Source organism: Poromitra crassiceps (genome assembly GCF_964638095.1).
Source record: "Poromitra crassiceps genome assembly, chromosome: 2".
NCBI classification, from domain to species: domain Eukaryota; kingdom Metazoa; phylum Chordata; class Actinopteri; order Beryciformes; family Melamphaidae; genus Poromitra; species Poromitra crassiceps.
In genome coordinates this window covers 182,501-207,500 of record NC_139624.1, presented here as the reverse complement: position 1 = coordinate 207,500, position 25,000 = coordinate 182,501, and the positions used below count along the sequence as shown (strand labels likewise).

The following is a 25,000-nucleotide window of genomic DNA, read 5'->3' as shown; positions in this document are numbered from 1 at the left end:
GTTACCAGTTTGACAAATAAAATGGATGTTTTGATACATGGAAACAGTGAGATGACATTTTTTACATTATTCTTTTCTTGTGCACAGTTGCTGTCAATAGATTTTTGATGTTCAAAAAGCCTCTTTTGTCAATACTCTTTCTATGTCTCTCTCTCTCACTCACTCTCGTTCACCACCCAACCCTTCTCTCTCCTTTCTCTTTCTGCAGATATCAGTCCCCCTCGCCGTGTGCGCATCTCCGACGTGAAGGACTCCTCCATCACTCTGACCTGGCGCTCCAAGACGGAGACCATCTCTGGCTTCCTGATTGAGGTCACACCCACTTCCGTGACGGGCCACACCCCCATTCATAGGACCATCACCCCTGACCTGCGCTCTTACACTATTACAGGTGCGCAAATATAGGAAGATAGATCGATATATAAACATGTGCACACATAAGAATACTTCCCTAACATTACTCAATTGTCAACCTAGATCCGTGGTCGTGCATTATTAGGGATATGAAAGTGGACGCACACGCACGCACGCACGCACACACACGCGCACACGCACACTGACCCCGTTAACCTATGTGTCCACTCTTCAGGTCTGCAGCCAGGAACCACTTACAAGATCAACATCTACACTCTGAATGGGAATGGACGCAGCTCCCCGTTCACACTCACTGCCACCACAGGTAATATCCATTAACCATTCAACTCTGGCATGCTCAAAAATGGATGCAAACGCCACAGCATCAAAATATGCACTCTATCAATTTGGGGCAAAATTAGAAAGTAGATAAATTCCAGTAATTCTTTGGGTGAACTCATCATTAAATGCGTACAGTATGTAACTTATACAAAACCAATGATTGGGTAAATGGCAGTACCTAAATGTGCTAACTTGTAGGTACTATTTAGTATTAGGAAGAAGATGTCTACATCCCTGTGTGATCACACGTGCGTGTGTAATAGCTGCCATTTGCCCAAATATTGGTTTTGATACGTATTTAAAGGGATATGCCAACATTTTGGGAGATTGGCCTATTTGCCATATTCCCGATAGTAAAACTAGAATGTGGATAGATGCCTTTCTCTTCCCTGTGCGAGCAGTAGAAAGTGGGTTTCACCCCTCCTGCTAGTGAGCTTAGCAGCTGAATGGTAGTAAACGGTACACGAGCCTGCCACCATTCAGTCACCAAAAATACACATTCCAACAGCGCCAGAAACACTCACATGTACATGTTGTGCCTCGTGTATTCACCACGCAATGAAATAATCATCCAAAGTTACGGGAAACGGTCATTTTCAAAGGAAATAAATACCAGGAAGTACTGATGACTGCACACAGCGCATGTGCCTCAGGCAAACGCGGAAGTAACTTTGGTTCCACCGCGTTAGTTCTGGCAATGGATTTACTTGGAAAATGGCCGTTTCCCGTAACTTTGGATTATTATTTCATTGCGTGGTGAGTGCACGAGTACTCTCCCAAAATGTTGGCATATCCCTTTAATGATGTCTAACAGTCATTTCCCGAGCAATTTGTTTATTTGCTTTATAGTTTTTGCCCAAATTGATGGAGTGTGTATAGAGGATACATTTGCTATGTATGTATGTTTCTTATGAAAAATAACTGGCTGCTTGTTGTTTCCTCCAGCCAAACCGGTGGTCATCCCTCCCACCAACATCCGTTTCACCTCCCTGACCCCCAGCAGCATCTCCTTCACCTGGGAGCCGTCTCACAGTCCAGGCGTCACTGGCTATTACGTCACCTATGAGGAGGCAGGGGGTTACCCTCTAGAACTCACCCCCCGACCACACGCCGGACAGAGCTACGCTTTTATCAACGGTGAGTGTGGAGCATGAGATTTACATCAGCTCTGTACATACATGTGTGTACGTACATACATACATACATGCATGCATGCATACATACACTGTCAATATTCGGAATGGATGAGTTTGTACTGAAAAGACGTCTTTGTAGTTTGTTTTATTTAATCTTTTCATTTTGTGTTTGTTGTGTTTGGTCATAGGTCTGAAACCAGGAACAGAATACGTCATTAAGATTGTGTTTGTTGTGTTTGGTCATAGGTCTGAAACCAGGAACAGAATACGTCATTAAGATTGTTGCCCTGCAGAATGCGTTGAGAAGCACACCTCTAGTGGGCAAGGCCAGAACCCGTAAGTGCACCCACCTTCCACCTGATACAAGAGTTCTAGATATCATCGTTAATGGACTGTAGAAACCTCTCCAAATGTGCCCCTTTTATATTTTTACTGAAAGCTTACATTGCCACTATATGATAAACAAAAAGTTATACACTTTCTAAAAAATGTCATTCTGGAGAGACACGGTCACTAATGATGAGCACATTTTCATTACACATTTACATTGCAAAGATTTTTTTTTAATACAGTACGAGGAATCATGCAGCGTGACGTCATGACACCGCAAATCCACCGGAAGCGCCGCAGTTAACTAGCATGAGTCTCAAAAACTATACATCACATCGCTTATATTTTGACATTCTGAGTGAGAGCAGAAGTAGCTCAAGAGTCTGATGTATACATCAAATCAAAATTAAAATCATAGTCAAATTCCTTGTACTTGGCCAATAAAGCTGATTCTGAAATCTATGTCAGAGAGACCTTGTCAGGAATTGCAATTTGGAGCTTAATTGTAATCTTCTCATATTGTGTCTGAATGTGCTGGATTGTCAGTGTATGTTATTGAATTATCTGACTGTAATGATGCATTACTCCTGCAGGCGGCGTCTGTGAGCTTTCCCCCCCTGTTTAGATGGTTCTCATAAACATCAAAGGCCTTAGCCCACAGCAATACATATTTCTGTTAACAAAGCCCTCATTCAGAGTAACTATAACTACATTTACATGCAGACTCATTTATTAATATCACTATTTAGTCTTACCTTGGGCATCCAATGCAACAATACTGTATAACAATATACTGTATATGACTTCCTTTCAGCTGGAATGGTAGATAAAGATAATAGATAAAGAAAAAGGGAAAAAAGGGAAATTACAAATCTCCTGCCGTTTTAGAGCTATGCTGCACCCTGCTGGCTTCCTTCTGTAACTGCTGTGCCTAAAGAAAAAAATCTGATGGTTGCTTATATTTTTTCCTTACCAAAGGTTGACGTTAGCATTTGTTGTAAGGAAAGATGATCTCAAGTCAGCAGTCATGGGCAACTTTACAATGGTTTCTTGCTTGGTTTCTAAAGCAAAGGGTTCAGGAGTCAAAATGGACCGCAGACACACTGCTGGTGTGTGCAGTGTGTGGCTGAAGAAGGCCAGGTCGCCATTGTAAATAAGAATTTGTTCTTAATGACTTACCTGGTTAAATAAAGGTTAAAGATAAGACTTCATTGATTTACAACACAGCACTAAAACTTGCCGAGCTGTGCATTATTTCCCTGTGTACTGCAGTGTCAGAGATGGACAGGTTTCATGAGTTTCCTGTGATCATATTCACCTTATGTAGCCCCGCCCACTTGACCCAGTTGTGTTATGACTTCCTGTTCAAAACACCGTCTGTTTTACCTGCTCACTATAGTACTGTACTGTCACAGGAAGTGTCAACACAATAGGAAGTAACTGGCTGACCCCTGTGTTGGAACATAAGGTGAATAGGAGCACTGTACAAACATGCTACGAGTGCTAGCGGATCTGTACCTTTTGCTTTGCCCTGCCTGCTTCTTACAGCCAGCACACTTCTGTCTCTCGTCCAATCAGAGTCACTTCCAGATCACCAGCTGTTGGTCCCCGAGCTTCCTGTCCCTCACCGACCCAGCACCGACATCCTGGATGTGCCAGAGCCCTTCGATGACAAGAGGTGAGACCAGGCACAATCATCCTGACTGCTGCTATTATTCATTAGGCAGAACAATGCATGTCCAGAAGCAGCTATTCTTGCTAAGCATTTGAATAGTCCTCACGTTTTATTCTGCTTCTTGAGTTTTGCAATCATCTGTGTTGTTCTCCCTCCCTTTCTCCATTCCTCCCTCCCCTCTACCTCTCCCTCCCCTCTCGCTCCCACCCTTCCTTGCATGTCTTCCTATATCCAGTTTCAACTCAAACCATGTCCATTTGGCTGGCACCGGTGGCCAGAACCAACCGGGCCAGCAGGGCCAGCACATCTACACCGAGTACCAGAACCTGGGCCGTAATAACGGAATCAATAGCGGGCCCAAAGAGGGCCAGAGACCCACTGCAAGAGACCCCCTGATCTACATCCCTCTTACAGGCCAAGATGGAAATCGAGTACCTTTGGTCAGGGTGAGTGAGAGTTCTGTCATGTACTTTATGCTATTGTTTAATACTGTATTCAATTATTATATTGAACAAACTACAATGTTATAATTGTCCTGTCCTTATACTCAGGGCTGTAGTGGGGCGTACACACCGTTTACGTACCTTTTTAAATACAGCATAGCGGTTACTCGCCATTTTATGATGGAAAATGCACATATTTTAAACGTAGATGTCCTTGGTCCTAGCAGGATTTTTCTTTAGGCTAGAGTGAAGCTATTCTTAGCATATTAAACTAGAACACCTAGCGCATTTATTGGTAGCAACCATGTCATGTTAGCTTCAAGCTTGTCAGGAAGGAGGCTAAATAACGCTCCAAAGTCGGGCTAAATTTTGGCGAGGGAAAAACTGGCATGGCCATTTTCAAAGGGGTCCCTTGACCTCTCACCTCAAGATATTTGAATGAGAATGGTTATTGGTACCATTCCTGGAGAACGTGGTTCCTCTCTGTTAGAGGTTGTGATGATAATAATAAAATTATATTTACATTATTTATAGGGATATGATTCGGTTTCAGTTTTCTCGTCTCATCTACTGTATCTAGTCTCGTGGGTGACTGAAGTTTATAGTTTTATCCACCTTTTTTATAAGGGCATGACATAGCCTTTTCCCCCACTACAGCCCTGCTCACTGTGTGTTTGGTCCTGCAGGTGAGCGAGGGTCTTCTGCCGGGTCTGCCCTTTGGTTTCCCCGACAATGAGACAGAGCTGCCACAAGAAGCGCAGACAATCACAATCATCTCCTGGCAACCAATCCCTCACAGCTCCGAATATGTGGTGTCCTGTAACCCAATCACACACCTGGAGGAGAGGGACTTCCAGGTACACACGCATACACGCACGCACGCGCGCATGCACACACACACACACACACACGTAATCGCACGTGGACACACACATTCTAATCACTTTCTCTACCCTTTCCATATAGATTCGTCTTCCTGGCACGTCCACCAGTGCCACATTGATTGGACTGACATCTAGAGCGTCCTATAATGTGATAGTAGAGGCCATGAGGGGCGGGGCTAAAGAGAAGGTTCTGGAGGAAGTTATCACCGCTGGCAATGCTGGTAAAGAAGTAGTCCACACTGACAAAGACCAAGCGCACGCTGAGATGATTTCTCTTCTATTTCACCGTGTTAGACATGGAAGCAAAGCACGCTGAACAGTGCTTCATTCTCATTTTGATTAGATTAGTTCTATCTGTGGCTGTAATGTCCTCCATTTTGTTTATTATACAGGCCAATTCGTAAAGCTTGAGTTTGATATGCATTTATCTATAGTAAATGCTTTAGCTACAGCAAAGTTAGTTGCTTGTCTAATGTTACTATAAATAATAATAATAATAATACATGGCATTTACAGTATATTGCCCTAATTATAATGCTGATTGCGTAGTGTTACATTTATAGCCATTGCATTGATAGTTGTATAGAGCTGAACAGTCACGTGACATTCTTTGCCCCGGAAGTGAATTCCTCCATTCATTTTCTCCATTAGACATTTAGAAAAATCCTTATAGAACGAGTTTGGGAGAGAGAGGGGAGAGACGACAATTTTATTTTTTCCGCCTTTGCCATTTTTGGTTTTTGCTCCAACTGAAATGTTTTATGGTCACTCAAGATACAGTAAGTCACGGGTTGGCTTGGTTCCAGCCTTAAAACTCATCATATAAGGATTTTCTTTTTCAAATATCTATGGAGAAAATGAATGGGGGAACTTACTTCCGGGGCTGGAAACGTCACGGACAGTCACGTGACTGTTGAGCTCTATTGAATTTACTGTGATTATTTGGGGCAAATAAAACTAATTCCCGACTATGTTCTCTCTCCCTCGGTGGCAGGAAGAACAAGTCAGGCCACGGTAAAGCACATGGAATGGATACATTTGTAAACAGAGTTTTTTTCTTCCTTCCACCCCCTTAGTCCCAGGTGACCTCCCCATGTCTGGCAACCGCGACGTGTGCTACGACACGTTCACACACACCTACCACGAGGTGGGCTCCGAGTGGGAGCGCATGTCTGACACGGGCTTCAAGCTGTGGTGCCGCTGCCTGGGCCTGGGCAGCGGCCATTTTAGGTGTGATTCATCCAGTGAGTGGCAGCTTTACTAACCCCATCCCAGCATGCTTTGCAGACACACCATAGAAGTCCAATGATTCTATGTGATTTACTTGAGGAATTTATATAAAGTGGCGGAATGAATATGTCTCAGATTTTGTATAATTTCATTGATTGGGCTGAAAGTGAGGAATTGAAGCACGTGCATTAGCATGGTGGACCCCCCGATCTGGCAATAGTATATGGACAAAGCATCTGAACATCTACATCCTGGTGCTGATAGGTCTTATATGGATCAGGAGAACCAAAATTGTATCTAATTAAAAAGCTTTTTTGATTGATACTTATTGCATTTTATAAATTCCTTCACTATAGTGCAAAACTGCATAGAACATGGACTGTAATATTCTATGCTGAGCAACACAGTAATATAATCTGAGCATGGGCAGCCTTGGCAGGCAATAATTAAATTGTTAATTTACAGTAAATTGCTCTCTATTTTTGTATCGGATATACTATAATGTGCAATGATATAGTTCTATACATTATTTTATATATATTATTCATAATATCGGTATGGTGATTTCCATACCCTGTATATCATATAGGCTACTGTATGGAAACTCAATATATTCTGCCTGTGGTCTGCCCATGTTAGCCTCTCTGCCATGTTTGTAAGCAGCAGTGAAAACATTGCAGTAAGAGGGGATAGCTGCTAGCTAAGCTAAGCTAACTGGCCAGCCTCGGTCTGTTTTTTGTATTGTCCATATCGATAACCTGACGATACCAAAAACTGAGACGAGCAATTGAATATGAAAGTCATATATTCAAGGTAATCGCATGGACTGGGTATGTGTGCGTGTACGTGCGCGATGGGTTCTATTCCACTGGGAACTAATGTACTCTCTCCTCCACATCAGGAGTGATTTTGCGAATGTAGGTTCATTGTGGAGGATGTGATGTTAAAATATGTGGATAGAAATGTGTGTTGCAGAATGGGAATGTTCATTACAGTACCTTGTGTCACATTCTGTGTGTGACTATGATGTGAGTCTTTCTCCTCAGGGGGAACGGGAAACGTTTGAAACAGAATTTAGGTTTGGGGGACGCTCTCATTAAATAATATCTTCTCCCCTTACATCATTATCTACTCCTCTTTCACCCTTCTCTCCCCACACTCCCTTGATCCTCTCTCTCTCTCTCTCTGTCTCTTTTTCTTCTTCCTCCCTCCTTCAGAGTGGTGCCATGACAATGGCAACAACTACCGTATCGGCGAGAAATGGGATCGCCACGCGGAGAACGGTCACATGATGAGCTGCACCTGCCTGGGTAATGGCAAGGGAGAATTCAAATGCGAGCCACGTAAGTCAAGACTGGTACACGTACGCGCACACACACACACACACACACACACACACACAAGTCAAGTCTATTTTAAGCCCTACTTCACAACAAGCATGTCTTGGAGGGCTTTACAGAGAATATGACTAGCTAGGTCTAGCTAAGCACTATTAATAAACAATCTTATGTTAGAGAGAGAAGGGAGAGAACAGGACAAATAGGGTATACTGGGGCTGGGCGATACAATTGAAATCAATATCACGATAATCATAAGGATCTTTCTCGATATCAATATACTGTATATCACAATATGGTTCATGTAAGCACGTTAAATAATCAACTTATTATCATATATTATTATTGCCTAGCAATTATCACACACACACACACACACACATTTCAATTCATTTTCAATGACAGCTGTCCATTGTTGTCAGGCAGCGCTGATGACGCGCCCGTCTCCGGCAGATTTCCATCCGTTTTGATGGACACAAAGTTCAGAAACAAATAGATACACACGCTGGTGGTTCACACTCATCCTGTATCACAAGTGTTACTGTTAACGTGTCTTTCGTTCGTTATGGTTCCTTAATGATCTCAAATTGGTTTGTGTACTCCAGCATTATTCATCTTGATGCAATATTGTGTCTTTGATGCATGTCCTCCAGATGAGTCCACGTGTTACGACGACGGCAAAATGTACCAGGTGGGAAATCAGTGGCAGAAGGAATACCTGGGAGCCATCTGTACCTGCACCTGCTATGGAGGACAACAGGTGTGTGTGTGTGTGTGTGTGTGTGTGTGTGTGTGTGTGTGTGTGTGTGTGTGTGTGTGTGCGCGCGTGTGCGTGCGCGAGTGTGTGTGTGTGTGTGTCAGATTGGACCAGTGTCTTACGTATCTTCCGAGGACATAGTAGAGAATGTGCTGACATTAGGAGTTAGGCAACAGGTTATCTGGTAAGTCAGAGCTTCCATAGACCTCTCTGAGACACTCTGACAACGCGACCTCTGGCATAGTTATGGCACAAGGGATACAGTGAGGTGACATTCATCATGAAACCGTACATTCCCTGAGCTGACCCCAGGTCAGCTCTTAATACATAATGTTGAATTTTCTTTCTCTGTGTGTGTGTGTGTGTGTGTGTGTGTGTGTGTCAGAGGTGTAGTGCTATCTAGAGAAGTGGCGGAACGCACCTATATGGGGAACACCTGCACACGCACAGGTCCCAACAAAGCGCCCCCCCCCCCCCCGCACGCACACACGCTAACGTTCACGCAGCCTATTCATTAATTAATCGTTCGGGGGGCAATCGCTTATATCAACGAATTAAATGAGCAAACTCACGGATTCCTCAAGTGCTGCAAACCACTGTCACTGACACACGACTAACTTGTGTCCTCTATAAACACTGCAGAAGCCCGTGACATTTGCAGCTCTGAAACTAAAATATGTATATGGGCACAGCAGAGCAGACTCAGTTATCAACACAAACAGCTAAACAATCTCTCAACCAGCGATCACACAAGTTGCACAACTGGCATCTGGCGATGCAAATTGCAATGGGGTGATTAACGCTAACTTTTGATTCAACCGCGTTGAAAAGAAACACGCTTTTAACATTGTTTCTTCATGCTTGTAAACGTACCTTTTTAGCAGCTGGTCCGAAAAATTAAAGGATGTTTGGCTGCCTTTTTCATCTTTACTTGTTATAGTGAGGTACTGGTGGAAAAAAAAATATTTTGATGCTGAAAAAGCCAGTATGTTTCAGTATAGCTTTTATTAAACTGAGGTTTCCCCCGCGCTGTAGCTAGTTAAGGTGGAATGTTTCCTTTTCCTTCAAGCCACGAGTTGATGCTGTGTGAATAATTCAGCCCACCTTAAATATAGTTAAGGTGGAATGTTTCCTTCTCTCTTCAAGCCGCGAGTTGATGCTGTGTGAATAATTCAGCCCACCTTAAATATAGTTAAGGTGGAATGTTTCCTTCTCTCTTCAAGCTGCGAGTTGATGCTGTGTGAATAATTCAGGCCACCTTAAATATAGTTAAGGTGGAATGTTTCCTTCTCTCTTCAAGCCGTGAGTTGATGCTGTGTGAATCATTCAGCCCACCTTAAATATAGTTAAGGTGGAATGTTTCCTTCTCTCTTCAAGCTGCGAGTTGATGCTGTGTGAATAATTCAGGCCACCTTAAATATAGGACGAATGACAACGTTGTCAAGTTTCACTCGTTTTATTGGCTCGACATGCACACACACTGACACACACAAAACACCCCTTGGAGAAGTATGGGAACGCCGTTCCCACGCGTTACATTGGGACTACACCACTGTCCTCCTCGCTGTAGGCTCCTAAGCTCCTTCTTCTAAAGTGCTTTGGGCTACACTGTTGTATGAACTGTGCTATACATTTGATTTTAAGCCTTCTATAGGGATTGGTTAATCAGCAGACATTGTATATGTGTGCTTAGAGAGACTTGAAAAGACAAGGGTTCAAATCCCCATGTTGACAACACTCCCTTACTGAAGTGCCCTTGAGCAACACACTGAATCCCAGCCAGCTCCAGACTCTGACTCTCTGAGCTCTCTGTGGAGGGAGGGGAGAGTAATATTTTTATATTATATATAAAAATTATTATAGAGCTTATTTAACTACCAATATCAATGAAGTATCACATTATATTGGTTTTATGCTTAAAACAACAAGCCATTCAGTGGCCACTTGTGTTATAGTACATTATAATATTCCCACAATATAGGGACTTGTATTTTGTCCATGGTACTTAATAATGAGCTTATGGTAGCCTTATAGTATGGTATTTCTTATGTATATTTGCTTTACTCCATTATGCTCGATGATATTTTGAAGCTTTCAAGTTTCCTGTGATGTTAGCATAGTATTCTATTCATTTTGATTATATGAGTATAGTTCTTTATTCATAAGAGTAGCTTTGCTTTCCCTTGGAGTTGAGTGGACTTCAACCCTTCCAGATGTTTATTTATTTATTTTGTAGCTGTAGTTTAGACCCCGGCTTGTCTTTAAGCTCTCCTAAATAGCCCCAAGAAACTTGATCTTCTCAGGTCCTGATCCAACCAGTTCTAGGGACAAACATCTCCGCGCTGCAGCAGCTCTGGCCTGGACTGTTTGTCTGACAGTATTTGTTGGTGATGTTGGAGATGGTCATGCTTCTCAAACTGTTTCTCACAGATGACGAGTCCCTCTACATCCAGCAAGCGGTCATATTCATTGAAGATGCCATACAGGTAAAGGCATGACCAGACGCACACATGCAGTGTTGGGCAAGTTACTTTCAAAATGTAAGATACTACATATTACTACCGTAGTTACTTTCATTTGAAAGTAATATGTTATACTTTACAATATTACTGTCTGTGTAGACTTATTTATTACTCTACTTTTGCATTACTTTCACCAAAATAACAGCAGTAGCAGAATGACATCCCCGCCTCGGAAACATGCTGAAAAATAATTTCAACCATCTTGAAGTCGGTGTAAACTGTACAAAATTCTAAATGTTATTGTTTTCCTTTGTTATTGTCATCTAAGTGGTTATTTGCATAAAAACCACACAATTTGATGAGGAAATTATTATATCTTTATTTAAATATGTGCTTTGATATATATATATAAAAAAAAAAGTAACTCAATTTGTAACTTGTGTTACTTGACAAAGTAACTGGTATAAATTACTGCAATCCTATTGGTAATAAGTTATATTACTGAGTTACTGCTAAAAGTAATATATTACATGTAATATGTTACTTTTGTAATGAGTTACCCCCAACACTGCACACATGACATAATATAATGTTTTGACTGGGGTTAGGCACGTCAATGGGTCAAATATATACGGTGCCGATCATAACAATCATAATCATAATATCTAAACAGACTTGTACTCTGTGCTGTTTTTTGTTGAACTTGTACAGTATCGGTCGATCAACCACCGGGTCGATGCCAGATCGCTGCGTCTGTATCGGTGGTACTACTCAAAGATATTCCAGTGGTAAGTTGCAGTCATTCTACTCATTTCTCTCTGTTAGCCTCTAGCTTCTCTGTGCCGTGGTTCACAATTTCTAACAACTGCTCAGGCGGCCAGGAGGCAGGGGTGGTGTTGTTTATTAAATTGTACTGGGTTTAAAAGTGAAATAAGTCTGATTTTTCCTGCCCCATATCACAAAATGACCATAATATATGTTTTACTACACCAGCTGCTGAGTACAGTAAACTCCCCACCCATTGGAATTCCAAGACTGCAACACGTTCACGCCCCTTCCCTGGGGGTTGTCGAAATGCATTCTGGGAAATGTAGGATATCACTAACTGAAGTAGTTATGAGCAGTGTTGGGCAAGTTACTTTCAAAATGTAATATACTACATATTACTAGTTACTTTCATTTGAAAGTAATAAGTTACTTTACAATATTACTTTCTGTGTAGAGTAACTCATTACCTATTACACTACTTTTGCATTACTTTCACCAAAATAACAGCAGCAGCAGAATGACATCGCCGCCCCGGAACCATCCTGAAAAATAATTTCAACCACCTTGAAATCAATGTAAACAGTCCAAAATTCTAAATGTTATTATTTTCCTTTCTTATTGTCATCTATAGTGGTTATTTGCATAAAAACACACAGTTTGATTAGGAAATGATTGTGTCTTTTTTAAATATGTGCTTTGATTTAATCAAATGTAACTCAATTTGTAACTTGAGTTACTTGACAAAGTAACTGGTATAATATTACTGAAATCCTATAAGTAATAAGTTATATTACTGAGTTACTGCTAAAAGTAATATATTACATGTAATATGTTACTTTTGTAATGAGTTACACCCAACACTGGTTATGAGGCAGGTTGAGGGTAAGTGGTCACAGTTACTGCTAGAATGCACATGAACATCAAAGTATAATACAGTAGATATAACATTACAGACTGTTAATGCAGTATAACAGTGTACGAAGATTTGTCTTTTAAATCCCCTGTAATCTTTACCATAATCCTTTTTGAAGTCACTTATGCTTGAGTTCTATCTGAATAACGCTGTGTGTGTGTGTGTGTGTGTGTGTGTGTGTGTGTGTGTGTGTGTGTGTGTGTGTGTGTGTGTGTGCGTGCGTGCGTGCTTGCGTGCACATTGAAAGTACCGCAGCTGTGTCTTTAGTATATACTGTAAATCACAAATGATTTATGATAGTTATTTGCTGATTGTAGGATATTTAATCATGTCCTTAATGGAACACATCCTGCAGTTGAGAACGAATCTCGCATTCCTCATGCCTCAATTTACAATACTACTCCCAATTACTAACATAATTGACCATTCATGAAGTTGTGAAGTCTTAAAAAGAAGGAGAAGGTTAAACTAACTTTGAAGAATGATATCAACCCCATTAAAACTTTTTCATTTGCATTAAAGACCGTATTTACACATAACCAGCAGTTAATGTGTGCAAGTCAAATCTAAACCTGCTCTTTGACTAGTTTCCGCATCAAGTTGAGTGTCACTCAGAAAGAATACGGTATGTTCCGATGTCCATCCCATCGCTGTCTCCCCGCCCACTGTCCCCAGGGGCCTGGGTCTGACCATAGCGGTGGTGTTGGCGCTGGCGTTCGTGGAGCGGCCGTCGTCCATGTCGTTGTCCTCGGACCTGCGGCTGGTGGCGCCGCGCTGGCAGCCTCCCTGTGGCCTCACGGAGAGCATCGAGATAGTCTGCCTCCTCATCTTCTCCCTCGACCTCGCTGTCAAGGTTAGTCTGCCTCCTCATCTTCTCCCTCGACCTCGCTGCCAAGGTGGGCCTCCAGATCCAATTCCCTTTCACCTGCCAGACCTTTGCTTCAGTCAGTCTAAATTTGCTCTTGTGGAGAGCAAGGATCGATTGGCAGAACTTTATAGAGAGGCAAAGTGACCGCCTACTTCCTGCTTCAGCACTGTACCAGAGATTTTCATCCGCCATTTATTTCCCCATAGACATTTTGAAAAAATGCTTATAAAAATAGTTTTACTTCGTCAAGCCAAATGGTTCAGCTATATTTAGAGTTGGGAGAGACCATAGAACGTTTCACTCTGACCAAAACTTAAAAAAACTACATCGAAAGAATATTTTCTTTAAATCGGCAATTCTTTTACGTTTTGGTCCGAGTGAAATGTTATGTGGTCTCTCCAGTTTCTAAATAGATCTGAACCGTTTGGTTTGAACAAGTAAAACATTTTTTATAAGCATTTTACGAAATGTCTATGGGAAAATAAATGGCGGAGGAAAATCCCTGGTACAGTGCTGAAGCAGGAAGTAGGCGGTCACTTTGCCTCTCTATGTGAACGCTATTTTTTTTTAAACACACATTCAGGACAAGTGTTCCGTCTGAGCTGATAGTTTGGTGACTTACATTTAATAATGTATCACTTTGACCAACACTTTCAGTCAACGCTCAATAGCAGTTTTCTAAATGTTGGTATCAAATGATATTATGCCACGGTCACATGATTTCAGAAGACATATAAAACCAGCATGACATCTTCTTGTTGCTTCAACTTGGAAGCGTTCCACCTGTTTAGCTGGGTGTCTGGTTAACTGGTTTAACTGGTTACGTTAGCGATCGTACGGTCAACTGTTGTTAAAAAATTTACTTTTGAATGAACCATGAACAAACTATAGTAGATATTGCCCCCTCCTCTTAAGTAGAGTTGATTGTAGATTTGAATATACTTAGATTTGTATTACCTCGAAGTTCAAACTGATAACTTTGATGGATTGCCTGCCATGTTTCCTGCCTGTCTTGATGGAAGTGAAAGTTTCCGGAGCCTACAAACACTTTCTGTGTATTCCTATTTACAGTACTAAAACAGTGGTATTTACAGTGCTAAAACAGTGGTATTTACAGTACTAAAACAGTGGTATTTACAGTACTAAAACAGTGCAAGTAGGACATTGCTGGGCTTAATGCATTATCAGTTGCTGTTCACCTCTGCCTAAGAAATAGTGGCCCCTTCCTCGCCAACTCTGAGCAAAGTACACTGATACTTCATCCATGCCCGACCACTGGCCACCATTATCAAACTGTACTGGGCAGCACTCAAGGGTGAAGGTATAGCTTCCTCCTCAGACCAACCTATCAGATGAATTAAGACTATGCAACTTGGCACAGGTCATTATTGTGTAGTCCTAATTGTTTCTCTATTTTGAACTAGAACCTCACCGCATCTGTGTTTGTCCTCAGAGCTATCTGATTGGCTGGGAGGAGTTCAGGAAGAACAAGTGGCTGATCGGCTACACTGTCGTCATCTCGGCCTCCGTCATGGACTGGGTGTTATCCGTCAGCATGGTGTGTGACGAGGTGAGGCTGTGTGTGATGCGGGACACCGTGAACATAAAGCATGAGAGAGGATGAAATACATCAAATAAGTTAAGAGCAATTATAAAATATGGAGTCCATTCCTAAAGTTGATCCTAAAATGTATGAAACTGTGACCTCTCAATTGTACCGATCAGAAAGTGAGAGTGCGGAGACTCATCCGGCCATTCTTCCTCCTGCAAAACTCCTCCCTGATGAAGAAGACGCTGAAGTGCATCAAGAGGACACTGCCTGAGATCGCCAGGTATCTGACACGCACACACACGCACGCACGCACACACACACACACACACACACACACACACACGCACACACACGCACGCACACACGCACACACACACACGCACGCACACACGCACACACACACGCACGCACGCACGCACGCACACACACACACACACACACACACGCACGCACACACACGCACACGCACACACACGCACACGCACGCACGCACACACACACACACACACACATGCTTTTACTGTCTCATATCACAAAATAACCTGCTGCTGCTCAGATGTCTGGCTTCCAAAACTCATTTTCTAGAGTCTGTACTTTTGAAAAGATTAAAAAAAAAAAGTTCATATTAATTCAAATGGAGTTGATAATACTAGGTTGATAACATTTTCAGTGCAGTTTTTTAATGCAAAATCTGGAGCATTTCCTCCTTCAGTTCACGGCACCAAGACGCCTGAAAATGCGTCTCTGTGTAATGTGTTAGGAGTGACAACATACAACGACACCAACGCCTAAAGCTGGGCTCAGACTACAGGATTCTGACAATCTTAGCCGATTTTGAAATCTGGCTGTGACACGCACTACAGGAGAATCTTCCCAGATTATCTTCCCTAGAATCTCAAACATGCACACACTACAAGATTTGTAAATGTGGCGCACCACGCACTACAGGATATTATTAAGATTATCGGCAGGATAATCACCTTGATGCCCGGCCATACGAACCTGTTTCGTTTTTGGGGTTCCAGCAGTGACCAAAGCGCTCCGCCCCCACCTCACCTCTCTCTCTCGTTTCCTCATTTTCATGCCCGTCTCGCCAAACAAATGAATCTCACGGTAGTTAGCATGCGTGTAAACAACGCGACTCTATTGTCTGTACAAGTGAGAACACAAACACATGGCCTACCAACATATATTTCCCTGCTGCATGTCATGAGATCGGCAAAAGTTTGGATAGACTGGATTGCTTCCCGCAGCAGCAATGCCTTTTCCCCCCACACTGCCTGGCTGATAGACAGGTAGATTACAGCCTCTGACTGGCAGGGGCTCAAAACTACGATATAACAACTTTTTATTCATTGGTCATTCATTGTGATATAAATGAGTGACATTTTCCCCCAAATACTCGTGGTTCTGTGCTGTTGGTATTTGGTAGCCTATAATGCCTGCAGTGCAGCGCATCAAATGAGCCGCGTCAATTAACGACGGGAGTCTCGCGCAGCAGCAGAATGATGTATTCGCGCAGATTTTCAGTCCTAAATATCAAACATGTTTGATATGATCGGGACGGCCCCGATGAGGCTTTGAGCAGATCGGGAGGCTTAAGATTGGATCTGCAAACAGCTCACACTACAAGATAATCGGTGCCGAACGTCGGGCCCGACCAAGCTTGGCAAGCTGCCAGGCCAGATTTCTCCTCCGATTCTCGGGAGGGGTGAATCGGGCATAAATCGGCCCGAAAATCCTGTAGTGTGAGCCAGCCTTAAGGCAGGCTTTACTGGTATCAGGAAACAGCTGACAGCCAGCATTTCCCCATACCTGGAAAGCCTTGCATAACAATGAAGTCTGGACAGATGCTCATACAGTATGTGTTCTTAATTTGTGTGAACACCAACGAAGAAGAGCAACACAGCACAGACTAGTCCATTATGCGCACAGACTAGTCCATTATGCGCACAGACTAGTCCATTATGCGCACAGACTAGTCCATTATGCGCACAGACTAGTCCATTATGCGCACAGACTAGTCCATTATGCGCACAGACTAGTCCATTATGCGCACAGACTAGTCCATTATGCCTACATGTAGCTAAAGTTACAGGTTTGTTTTGAATCCCTCCCCTCCACTGGCAAAATCTCTAACCTGGCAGAATGACAGGTCACTAAAACTCTGTCCAATGATCGAGTTACTTCTGAGTCATGTGACTTTTGTTTTGCAGACCTGATTGGCTTATAATTTGACAGAACAGTGTGTGAACCTAAAGGAACTAAATACAAAAAATGCAGACCGCCGAACTTCTTACTACAGTCGGTTTAAATCACATTTTACCACTCGTCAAGTGAAAAACCAAGCATCTACTTGAGTTGAGAGCATTCTCACTTCCCCATAGCCTGACCCAACGAGACACATAATGATATACTCTGGCTTCACTGCATAGCCTGACCCAACAAGACACATAATGATGTACTCTGGCTTCACTGCATAGCCTGACCCAACAAGACACATAATGAGATACTCTGGCTTCACTGCATAGCCTGACCCAACGAGACACATAATGATATACTCTGGCTTCAATGCATAGCCTGACCCAACAAGACACATAATGATGTACTCTGGCTTCACTGCATAGCCTGACCCAACAAGACACATAATGAGATACTCTGGCTTCACTGCATAGCCTGACCCAACAAGACACATAATGAGATACTCTGGCTTCACTGCATAGCCTGACCCAACAAGACACATAATGATATACTCTGGCTTCACTGCATAGCCTGACCTGTTGTTCGTTCTACCCTGAATCAACCTCAACCTTTTCTGTGTGTGCATGCGTGTACGTGTTTGTGCGTGCGTGTGTGTGTGTGTGTTTGTGCGTGCATGCGTGTGTGTTTGTGCGTGTGTGTTTGTGCGTGCGTGTGTGTTTGTGCGTGCTTGTGTGTGTGTGTGTGTGTGTGTGTGTGTGTGCGTGCATGCGTGTGTGTTAGGGGCCGATTTGGACCTCAAATATGTGATCTGCTGTTTCCGATATTCCTTTAATGTTGCCGATCGCATAGCCGATCATGCTGCACGTGAGAAACATGAGGCAGCCCATTTTCATGTCTTCAATGTCTATCGTTTAACTTTCATATTGTGCTCTAACGTTTATATCATTGTGTTGCAAAGCACACGCTTTGCTTTCATCAGTGTACTCACCTCCATGCACACACTGCACCAGACTGTCAACACACCCCTTGCGTCTTTGAATCACACAAATCAGCTGGTGATTAGAGCAGCCTCAGCAGAGAGAAGTTACCTCCAGTCCTCCCGCCTACCGAGGCATTTGCATGCTGTTAAGTCCGTGTGTATTAAAGTCCCAGATTGACACGGTGGTAGTCGGGGTAGTGCACGCGCACACACAGACAATTTCCACGCAAGCATTGATGTTCCCGCGGGCACTTTGAAGGAAGCGAAAGTGTGCGGCTGAGTATGTGGATGTGCGCTCCGTTCAGACGGACTTTCTTCCTTTCTTTGAACATCAGTTGAACATGTTCTAATCCCCTTCTTCCATGTGTGCGTATATGACCAACCAGTAAGTCATTATTATGTTAATATTCCTGTATTGCATTCCCTTTTGGTTTTAGATCGATCTACCTGCAATCATTGCAATAACGTTTGTTGCGTGCATTTGCCGTTTGATTGTCTGTTGCGCTAATTAATGCCACTACTCAGATGGAGTTTAGCTGGTGTGTAGCTTGTGATTCTGTTGTTTCTCCCGTCATGTAACCCTGTCACCATTATGTAGATCGCACTCATAGTGCTGCTAATTATAACACTGTAACTCGGCCTCGATGGGCGGGTCGTTTTGATGTTCGTTCGATGCGGATCCCAATGTATGACGGTTATTGTGCATAACCCCGGTTCTATGAGTGGGAGCTCTTTGGCTTTAGTCATGGTTCAAGACTGGTGTTTAAGAGTAACTGACTTACAGTTTACCTAATTATCATTTATATATTATTAGTTGTTAATTATCACTATAATTGGCCTATATAACAGCAAGCTTGGTTACTGACCTGTTTGTATATTTTATTGCCTCCTTTTTCCAGACCACACACAATCCTACTATTCCTGTCATAATGCTGTAAAGAGCCTATACTGCTGTACTGTACTGAAGAGAACTGACAACTAAACGGTTGAACTCCCATCTGTCTCCTGCCTCGTGTTTTTACGGACACCCCAGGGCGTATATATATATCGGTGATCGGTAATCGGTAATCGGTGATCGGTCGATGATCGGTTGGGCAGATATTTCTCATAGGTGATCGGCAATCGGTGATCGGTGGCAAAAAACGTGATCGGTGCACCCCTAGTGTGTGTGCATGCGTGTGTGTGTGTATCTGCAGCGTGATCTTGCTGCTGGCGGTGCACCTCTGCCTCTTCACCATGATCGGCATGCTGCTGTTTGTTAAGACGGAGGTGAGCTCACCTGATCTGACCACGCCCACACCACCACGCTAGTCAAATGTATAGTATATGATGTATGATCTATGTAACTTAGGTTGTGTGTCGATATATCATGTAGCATTGTGACTGTGATGACGCTTATGTGAAGCCCTTTGAGAAATGCTTGTGATAAGGGGGCCATAAACTAATTCAATAATTCCTTTTCAACGTCTCAAATGATTATCTCCATCTCCGTCCATCTTCTTCTCGTCCTCTCTGTGGCCTCCAGGATCCGAAGAAGAACGGGGAGTGGGAGCTGTACTTCAAAGACCTGCCTCGCTCCCTCACCTCTCTGCTGGTGCTGCTCACCACGGCCAACAACCCAGACGGTACCGCTGCTCCAGCGCTCAGATGATCCAAACACCTAGCGCTTAAATTGGAACTGTTTGATATTCTGTGCTGCTTCAGAACTGAACCACGGTCTTAAAGCCGTCTGTTTTGTCCTGTTACAGTGATGATCCCTGCCTACTCCTTAAACAGGGCCTACTCCATCTTCTTCATCACCTTCAGTGTGATTGGTAAGCATTGATCATTATTGTGTACATCGTCACCGTCATCATCACAAGGAAGACGACCGCATTGGTCGATTTTCAATCAGAATCAGAATCCGCTTTATTGGCCAAGTATGTAGACATACAAGGAATTTGACTCCGGGATTCACCTTATGTTCAGACCTTACAGTGGGCCAAATTCTTCCGGGTCCTGTTAACACTTCCGGCGGTCACGGCGCAAAATAAGAGAGTTGTTTTTGGAGCGGACAGTGCAGGGGGTAAAATAAAGAACGTAGCCTACTACTTTGAGCTCGGTACACAGCAAGCAAGCGAGTATCCACTGTTAGCCAGGTCAGATAACGTTATCGTCGACAATGACGAGCACTTTCTTGTAAAACATACCTGGACTCCAACAAAGAAAGCTTCAGATAGTTTTCTCTCCTCCGAGCGCTCGAGCCACTTACGTCCATAAGACCCGCAGACGTTAACGTAATTCCCTGGAATGCGAGACTTAATGAGCCAGTTACATGGCGTTGCATTCTTAGACATTGCCGTTTGCTTTTATTTGGTATGTTACATACAATTGGCTAAATTATTAGTTAATTCAGAGTTACTGCTGATATTGGAGCAGCCAGCCATTTTATTTTATTTTATTTTTAGCCGGAAGTTTTGACGCGGCCACACAACCGGGTCAAATGGGTGTGGCTACATAAGGTGAATACGTTGCTCTCAATGTACTTACAAGGGGAAAAGAAAATATATGCATACAAGCTAAAACCACAAACAAGGACAGCGATCAAAGGTACATAAAGCAAGTTAACTGCTATTTACATTATATACAGTAAGTGTGATGTAGAGTGACCGTTATAAACATGTGTATAGGAGAAAATAATAATAATACTAATTGTATATCTATGTACAGACAAAGTATATGTAAACCACACTAGATTGTAAACAAGGCTATAAGTCAGATATTGCACAGTTCAAGCTGGTTAAAACAATCAATGTTTACGAATGCAACCTCTAGTGGTGGGGTGAGTAAGTGCATGCGTGCAGTGCATACGCCAGAGTCGGGAGCTGTAACCAGGAAGTAGCGGCGACCGTAACAACAGTCTATTGAAATAGCTCGCTGACACATGAGGGTGAAGGGGTGGGATGGGTGGAGCGGTAACTTCCTTGTCTTTCAACTTCCTTGTCACAAGAGACCCTCCTGAAGTCTGTTTTGAACCTTAACCAGGTTGTTTTCGTTGCTTAAAAAAGTAACCGTTAACCGACGTGACATGCTTCAAATTAACCATGTCCCACGTGAGGCGTATGACCTGCACGCACCGTTTCTCTCATCGGTCGTTTTGGGAGTCATTGTAAACCGACTCATTCTGTTGTTTCAGTATGAGGACATGTTGAATACAATAGGGTTTACAGTGTTGTGTATAAAAGGGAATTTCTTCTGCTTCTTCTTCTCCAGGAACGTATTTCTTGATGAACTTACTGACGGCCATCATCTACAACCAGTTCAGGGGATATTTACTGGTGAGTCCCACATCTTCCATCCAGAGGAGATCATGCTGTTGAAGGAACATCACATCTTCAATCCCAGCTTTTTGTGATGCTTTAATTATCCAGGGAGAGTTGAGGCTACTGCTTCTTCTTCTTCTTCTTCTTCTTCTTCTTCTTCTTCTTCTTCTTCTTCTTCTTCTTCTTCTTCTTCTTCTTCTTCTTCTTCCTCTTCCTCTTCCTCTTCCTCCTCCTCCTCCTCCTCCTCCTCCCCCCCCCTGTAGGCTCCTAAGTGGAGCATAGGGCCGCAGCCACACAAAGCCAACAGGCTCCTATTGCATTTTCTGTAGCAAGTGGGTTCTTCTGGGGTGGGGTTGCTAGCCCCACGCTAGTTTACACAGTTACACACATTCCCACGAATGTCGCGACCTTACACCTCCTCCATGAATTAAAGGGACAGTTCACCCCCAAATCAAAAATACATATCTCTCCTCTTAACTGTAGTGCTATTTATCCATCGAGATCAATTGGGGTGAGTTTTGGAAATATCGGACTAAAGAAAATATTTCCCTGATGAAAGTGCTCACAAAAAGGTCTGTGGCTTATCTTGAGTAACCGGGGAATGATTTCTGGAGAGGCATTATTGTTACGTTTTTCAAAAGTAATTTTTGGGGGCGCTTTGAGCACCACAAGCCGAGTGCCACCCAGTTCCATTGTATTGGAGAGAAGGCAGACATCTCTATGGCCGATATCTCCAAAACTCGCCAACTCACACCAAAACCATCTATTCTAGATGGATAAATAGCACTACAGGTAAGATCTATTCTAGATGGATAAATAGCACTACAGGTAATATACAGGTAAGAGGGACAATATGTCTTTTTGATTTTGGACATAAAACAGCTGATCTAACCCGTCTGTCCCTGCGTGTTGATGCAGATGTCAGTCCAGACGTCCATCATCAGGAGGCGGCTGGGAATCAGAGCTGCTTTCCAGGTCCTCAGCTGCCAGGGGACAGGCCGTGCTGCTATGTAAGACACACGCACGCAGATTTGACTAATTAGAAGGCTATTTTATCACATTTTCACAAGTTCTTACATTAGCGGTATGTGGCATTGTCAGTTGCAACCAGGAGATTTTGGAAAGAGACTTTCTCACACTGGTCCAGAAACTGGAGAGTATGAATTTTAAACAGTTACTTCTGCTTAGTGCAGCTCTAATGAATGCTGTAGCGAAAGTAATTAACATAATGTCATTACAGTCTGATGGAATAAACAGTAACATAGAAATGGAGTTCAGTCAGGAGCACTCGTATAGTCACAAGATAAAACCATATATAGCAACAAATGGTAACACAATTTGGTGGCAAGCTGCTCCCTGTTACGCAGCTGACATGCTGAAGGTCAGAATATGAACCAAACACGAGTGGTGTAGGTGATTGTTACTACCAGCTGATATGAACCAAACGTGTGTGTGTGTGTGTGTGTGTGTGTGTGTGTGTGTGTGTGTGTGTGTGTGTGTGTGTGTGTGTGTGTGTGTGTGTGTGTGTGTCTGATCAGAGAGCGTGTGCGTGTGGATGCGGTGCTGGAGGTGATGTCCAGGGTCCACATGAAGAGCTACTACAGAGCGGCCATCATCAAGGTTACAGCTATATCACACTGTCCAGCAGGGGGAGTGGGCAGGGCTGCATACACACTGCGACTTATACCACTTTCCAGTGTTGGGGGTAACTCATTACAAAAGTAACATATTACATGTAATATATTACTTTTAGCAGTAACTCAGTAACTTATTACTTATAGGATTTCGGTAATATTATACCAGTTACTTTGTCAAGTAACTCAAGTTACAAATTGAGTTACATTTTATTAAATTAAAGCACATATTTAAAAAAGGAACAATCATTTCCTAATCAAACTATGTGTTTTTATGCAAATAACCACTATAGATGACAATAACAAAGGAAAAGAATAACATTTAGAATTTTGGATTGTTTACACTGACTTCAAGGTGGTTGAAATTATTTTTCGGGGTGTTCAGGGGCGGCGATGTCATTCTGCTGCTGCTGTTGTTTTGATGAAAGTAATGCAAAAGTAGTGTAATAAGTAACGAGTTACTCTACACAGAAAGTAATATTGTAAAGTAACTTATTACTTTCAAATGCAAGTAACTAGTAATATGTAGTATATTACATTTTGAAAGTAACTTGCCCAACACTGCTACTTTCACACCAATGACCAGGGGTGCTTTTACCCACATTCAACCCTTCTTTTGTCAGTTCACACCAAGTCAGTCAACACGGGGTTAATCCAATCAATTCAATCCAATTACGGTAAGTCAGGCTGGAAAAGGACAGCCCGCCATATTGTTTCGCTGTCACAACGCGTCCTAAATGCAGCGCTTCACTGTGCGGTGAAAGGTGTGTGTGTGTGTCTCAAGGCTCTTGCAACGGTTTGCAGCTAACGCTAACCTTGCTGCTAGCCTTTTGTCCCGCCCCGGTTCTTAGCAACCTGGGCGGTGGCGTTCACACTGAAATCAACCCTTGTCCTTTCAAACACAAAATCAACCTGGGAATAAGCCTTGTTGGACCTCGGTCTGAAAGGGGTATTTCACTGAATGAGGTGCAGGTCTGAGAGAGAAGAACACCCCTGCAGGTACAGGTGTGAGAGAGACTAATTGAATTGACTTTTAAAGACCTTTTTAGACTACGTGGAATTCACGACCAAATATAAAACCCACATAAGGAAACTAATGGGGGGGGGGGCCTGCTTGAAATGAAAGCTGTGAAACTAATTTATAAATGTTCAGGATAAGAAAAAGCATAGCAGGAAATGGATTGTTATGGGACATGACATCAAATTATGTTTTGTAAAGAAGATAAGATACATACAGTACAGTATTGTACAGCACAGGCCACACAAGGAAACCTGTACTTACATGGTAATACGTTTTTAAGGCATTCATATGTTTTTTTTTACTTTTCTTCTTAAGACCTTCAATTTCAATAATAATTTAATTATTTTAAGATGTATTAAAATCTTTTAACGACCTGCTGCAGATATGACGTATCACCTAGGTTTGTTCATTTAATCAGTCAATTATGTTTTTCTTGTGCCTCCCCACACCTCCAGGTGGTGCAGCCGTACTCCACCGTGGGCTACATGGACCGAGACGACTTCAGGAAGCTGTTTGACGAGCTGGATAAAGATCGCATGAAAGAGGTACAATTTAACATTTCATTTCACTTTGCGATCTGTAATATACAGCAAGGGAATAGCTCGCACAGCTCCAGGTCTTAGGCAGCTCAATCGGTGCAGGTTGCAGGGAGATCACAGAAACAGAGGTAGGCAACAGCACTCGAATTAGAGTCAATCTTGAGGTTTTTTTATTTATTAAGGGCAAAACAGACGCGTTTCAGCCTTAAGCCATCATCAGCGTACATAAGTGTACATACATGTTCTGATGTACACTGATGATGGCTTAAGGC

General features: G+C 42.8%; 1 protein-coding gene across 1 annotated transcript in view; it reads left to right on the top strand.

Moving 5' to 3' along the window:
- Positions 1-3,169: 3,169 nt before the first annotated feature.
- The window catches only part of LOC310791543 (two pore channel protein 2-like), a gene marked incomplete at its 5' end in the record, with an annotated part of 32,809 nt that continues 10,978 nt past the window's right edge, over positions 3,170-25,000 (top strand). The window contains 20 exon segments of the mRNA XM_083653216.1: positions 3,170-3,179; positions 3,711-3,840; positions 4,073-4,283; positions 4,967-5,137; positions 5,247-5,385; positions 6,241-6,408; positions 7,612-7,737; positions 8,423-8,491; positions 10,919-10,974; positions 11,662-11,738; positions 13,307-13,484; positions 14,953-15,069; positions 15,225-15,331; positions 19,429-19,501; positions 19,758-19,857; positions 19,981-20,046; positions 21,485-21,549; positions 22,453-22,544; positions 23,073-23,154; positions 24,645-24,734. Coding sequence (XP_083509342.1) covers positions 3,170-3,179; positions 3,711-3,840; positions 4,073-4,283; positions 4,967-5,137; positions 5,247-5,385; positions 6,241-6,408; positions 7,612-7,737; positions 8,423-8,491; positions 10,919-10,974; positions 11,662-11,738; positions 13,307-13,484; positions 14,953-15,069; positions 15,225-15,331; positions 19,429-19,501; positions 19,758-19,857; positions 19,981-20,046; positions 21,485-21,549; positions 22,453-22,544; positions 23,073-23,154; positions 24,645-24,734 — 2,127 coding nt within the window.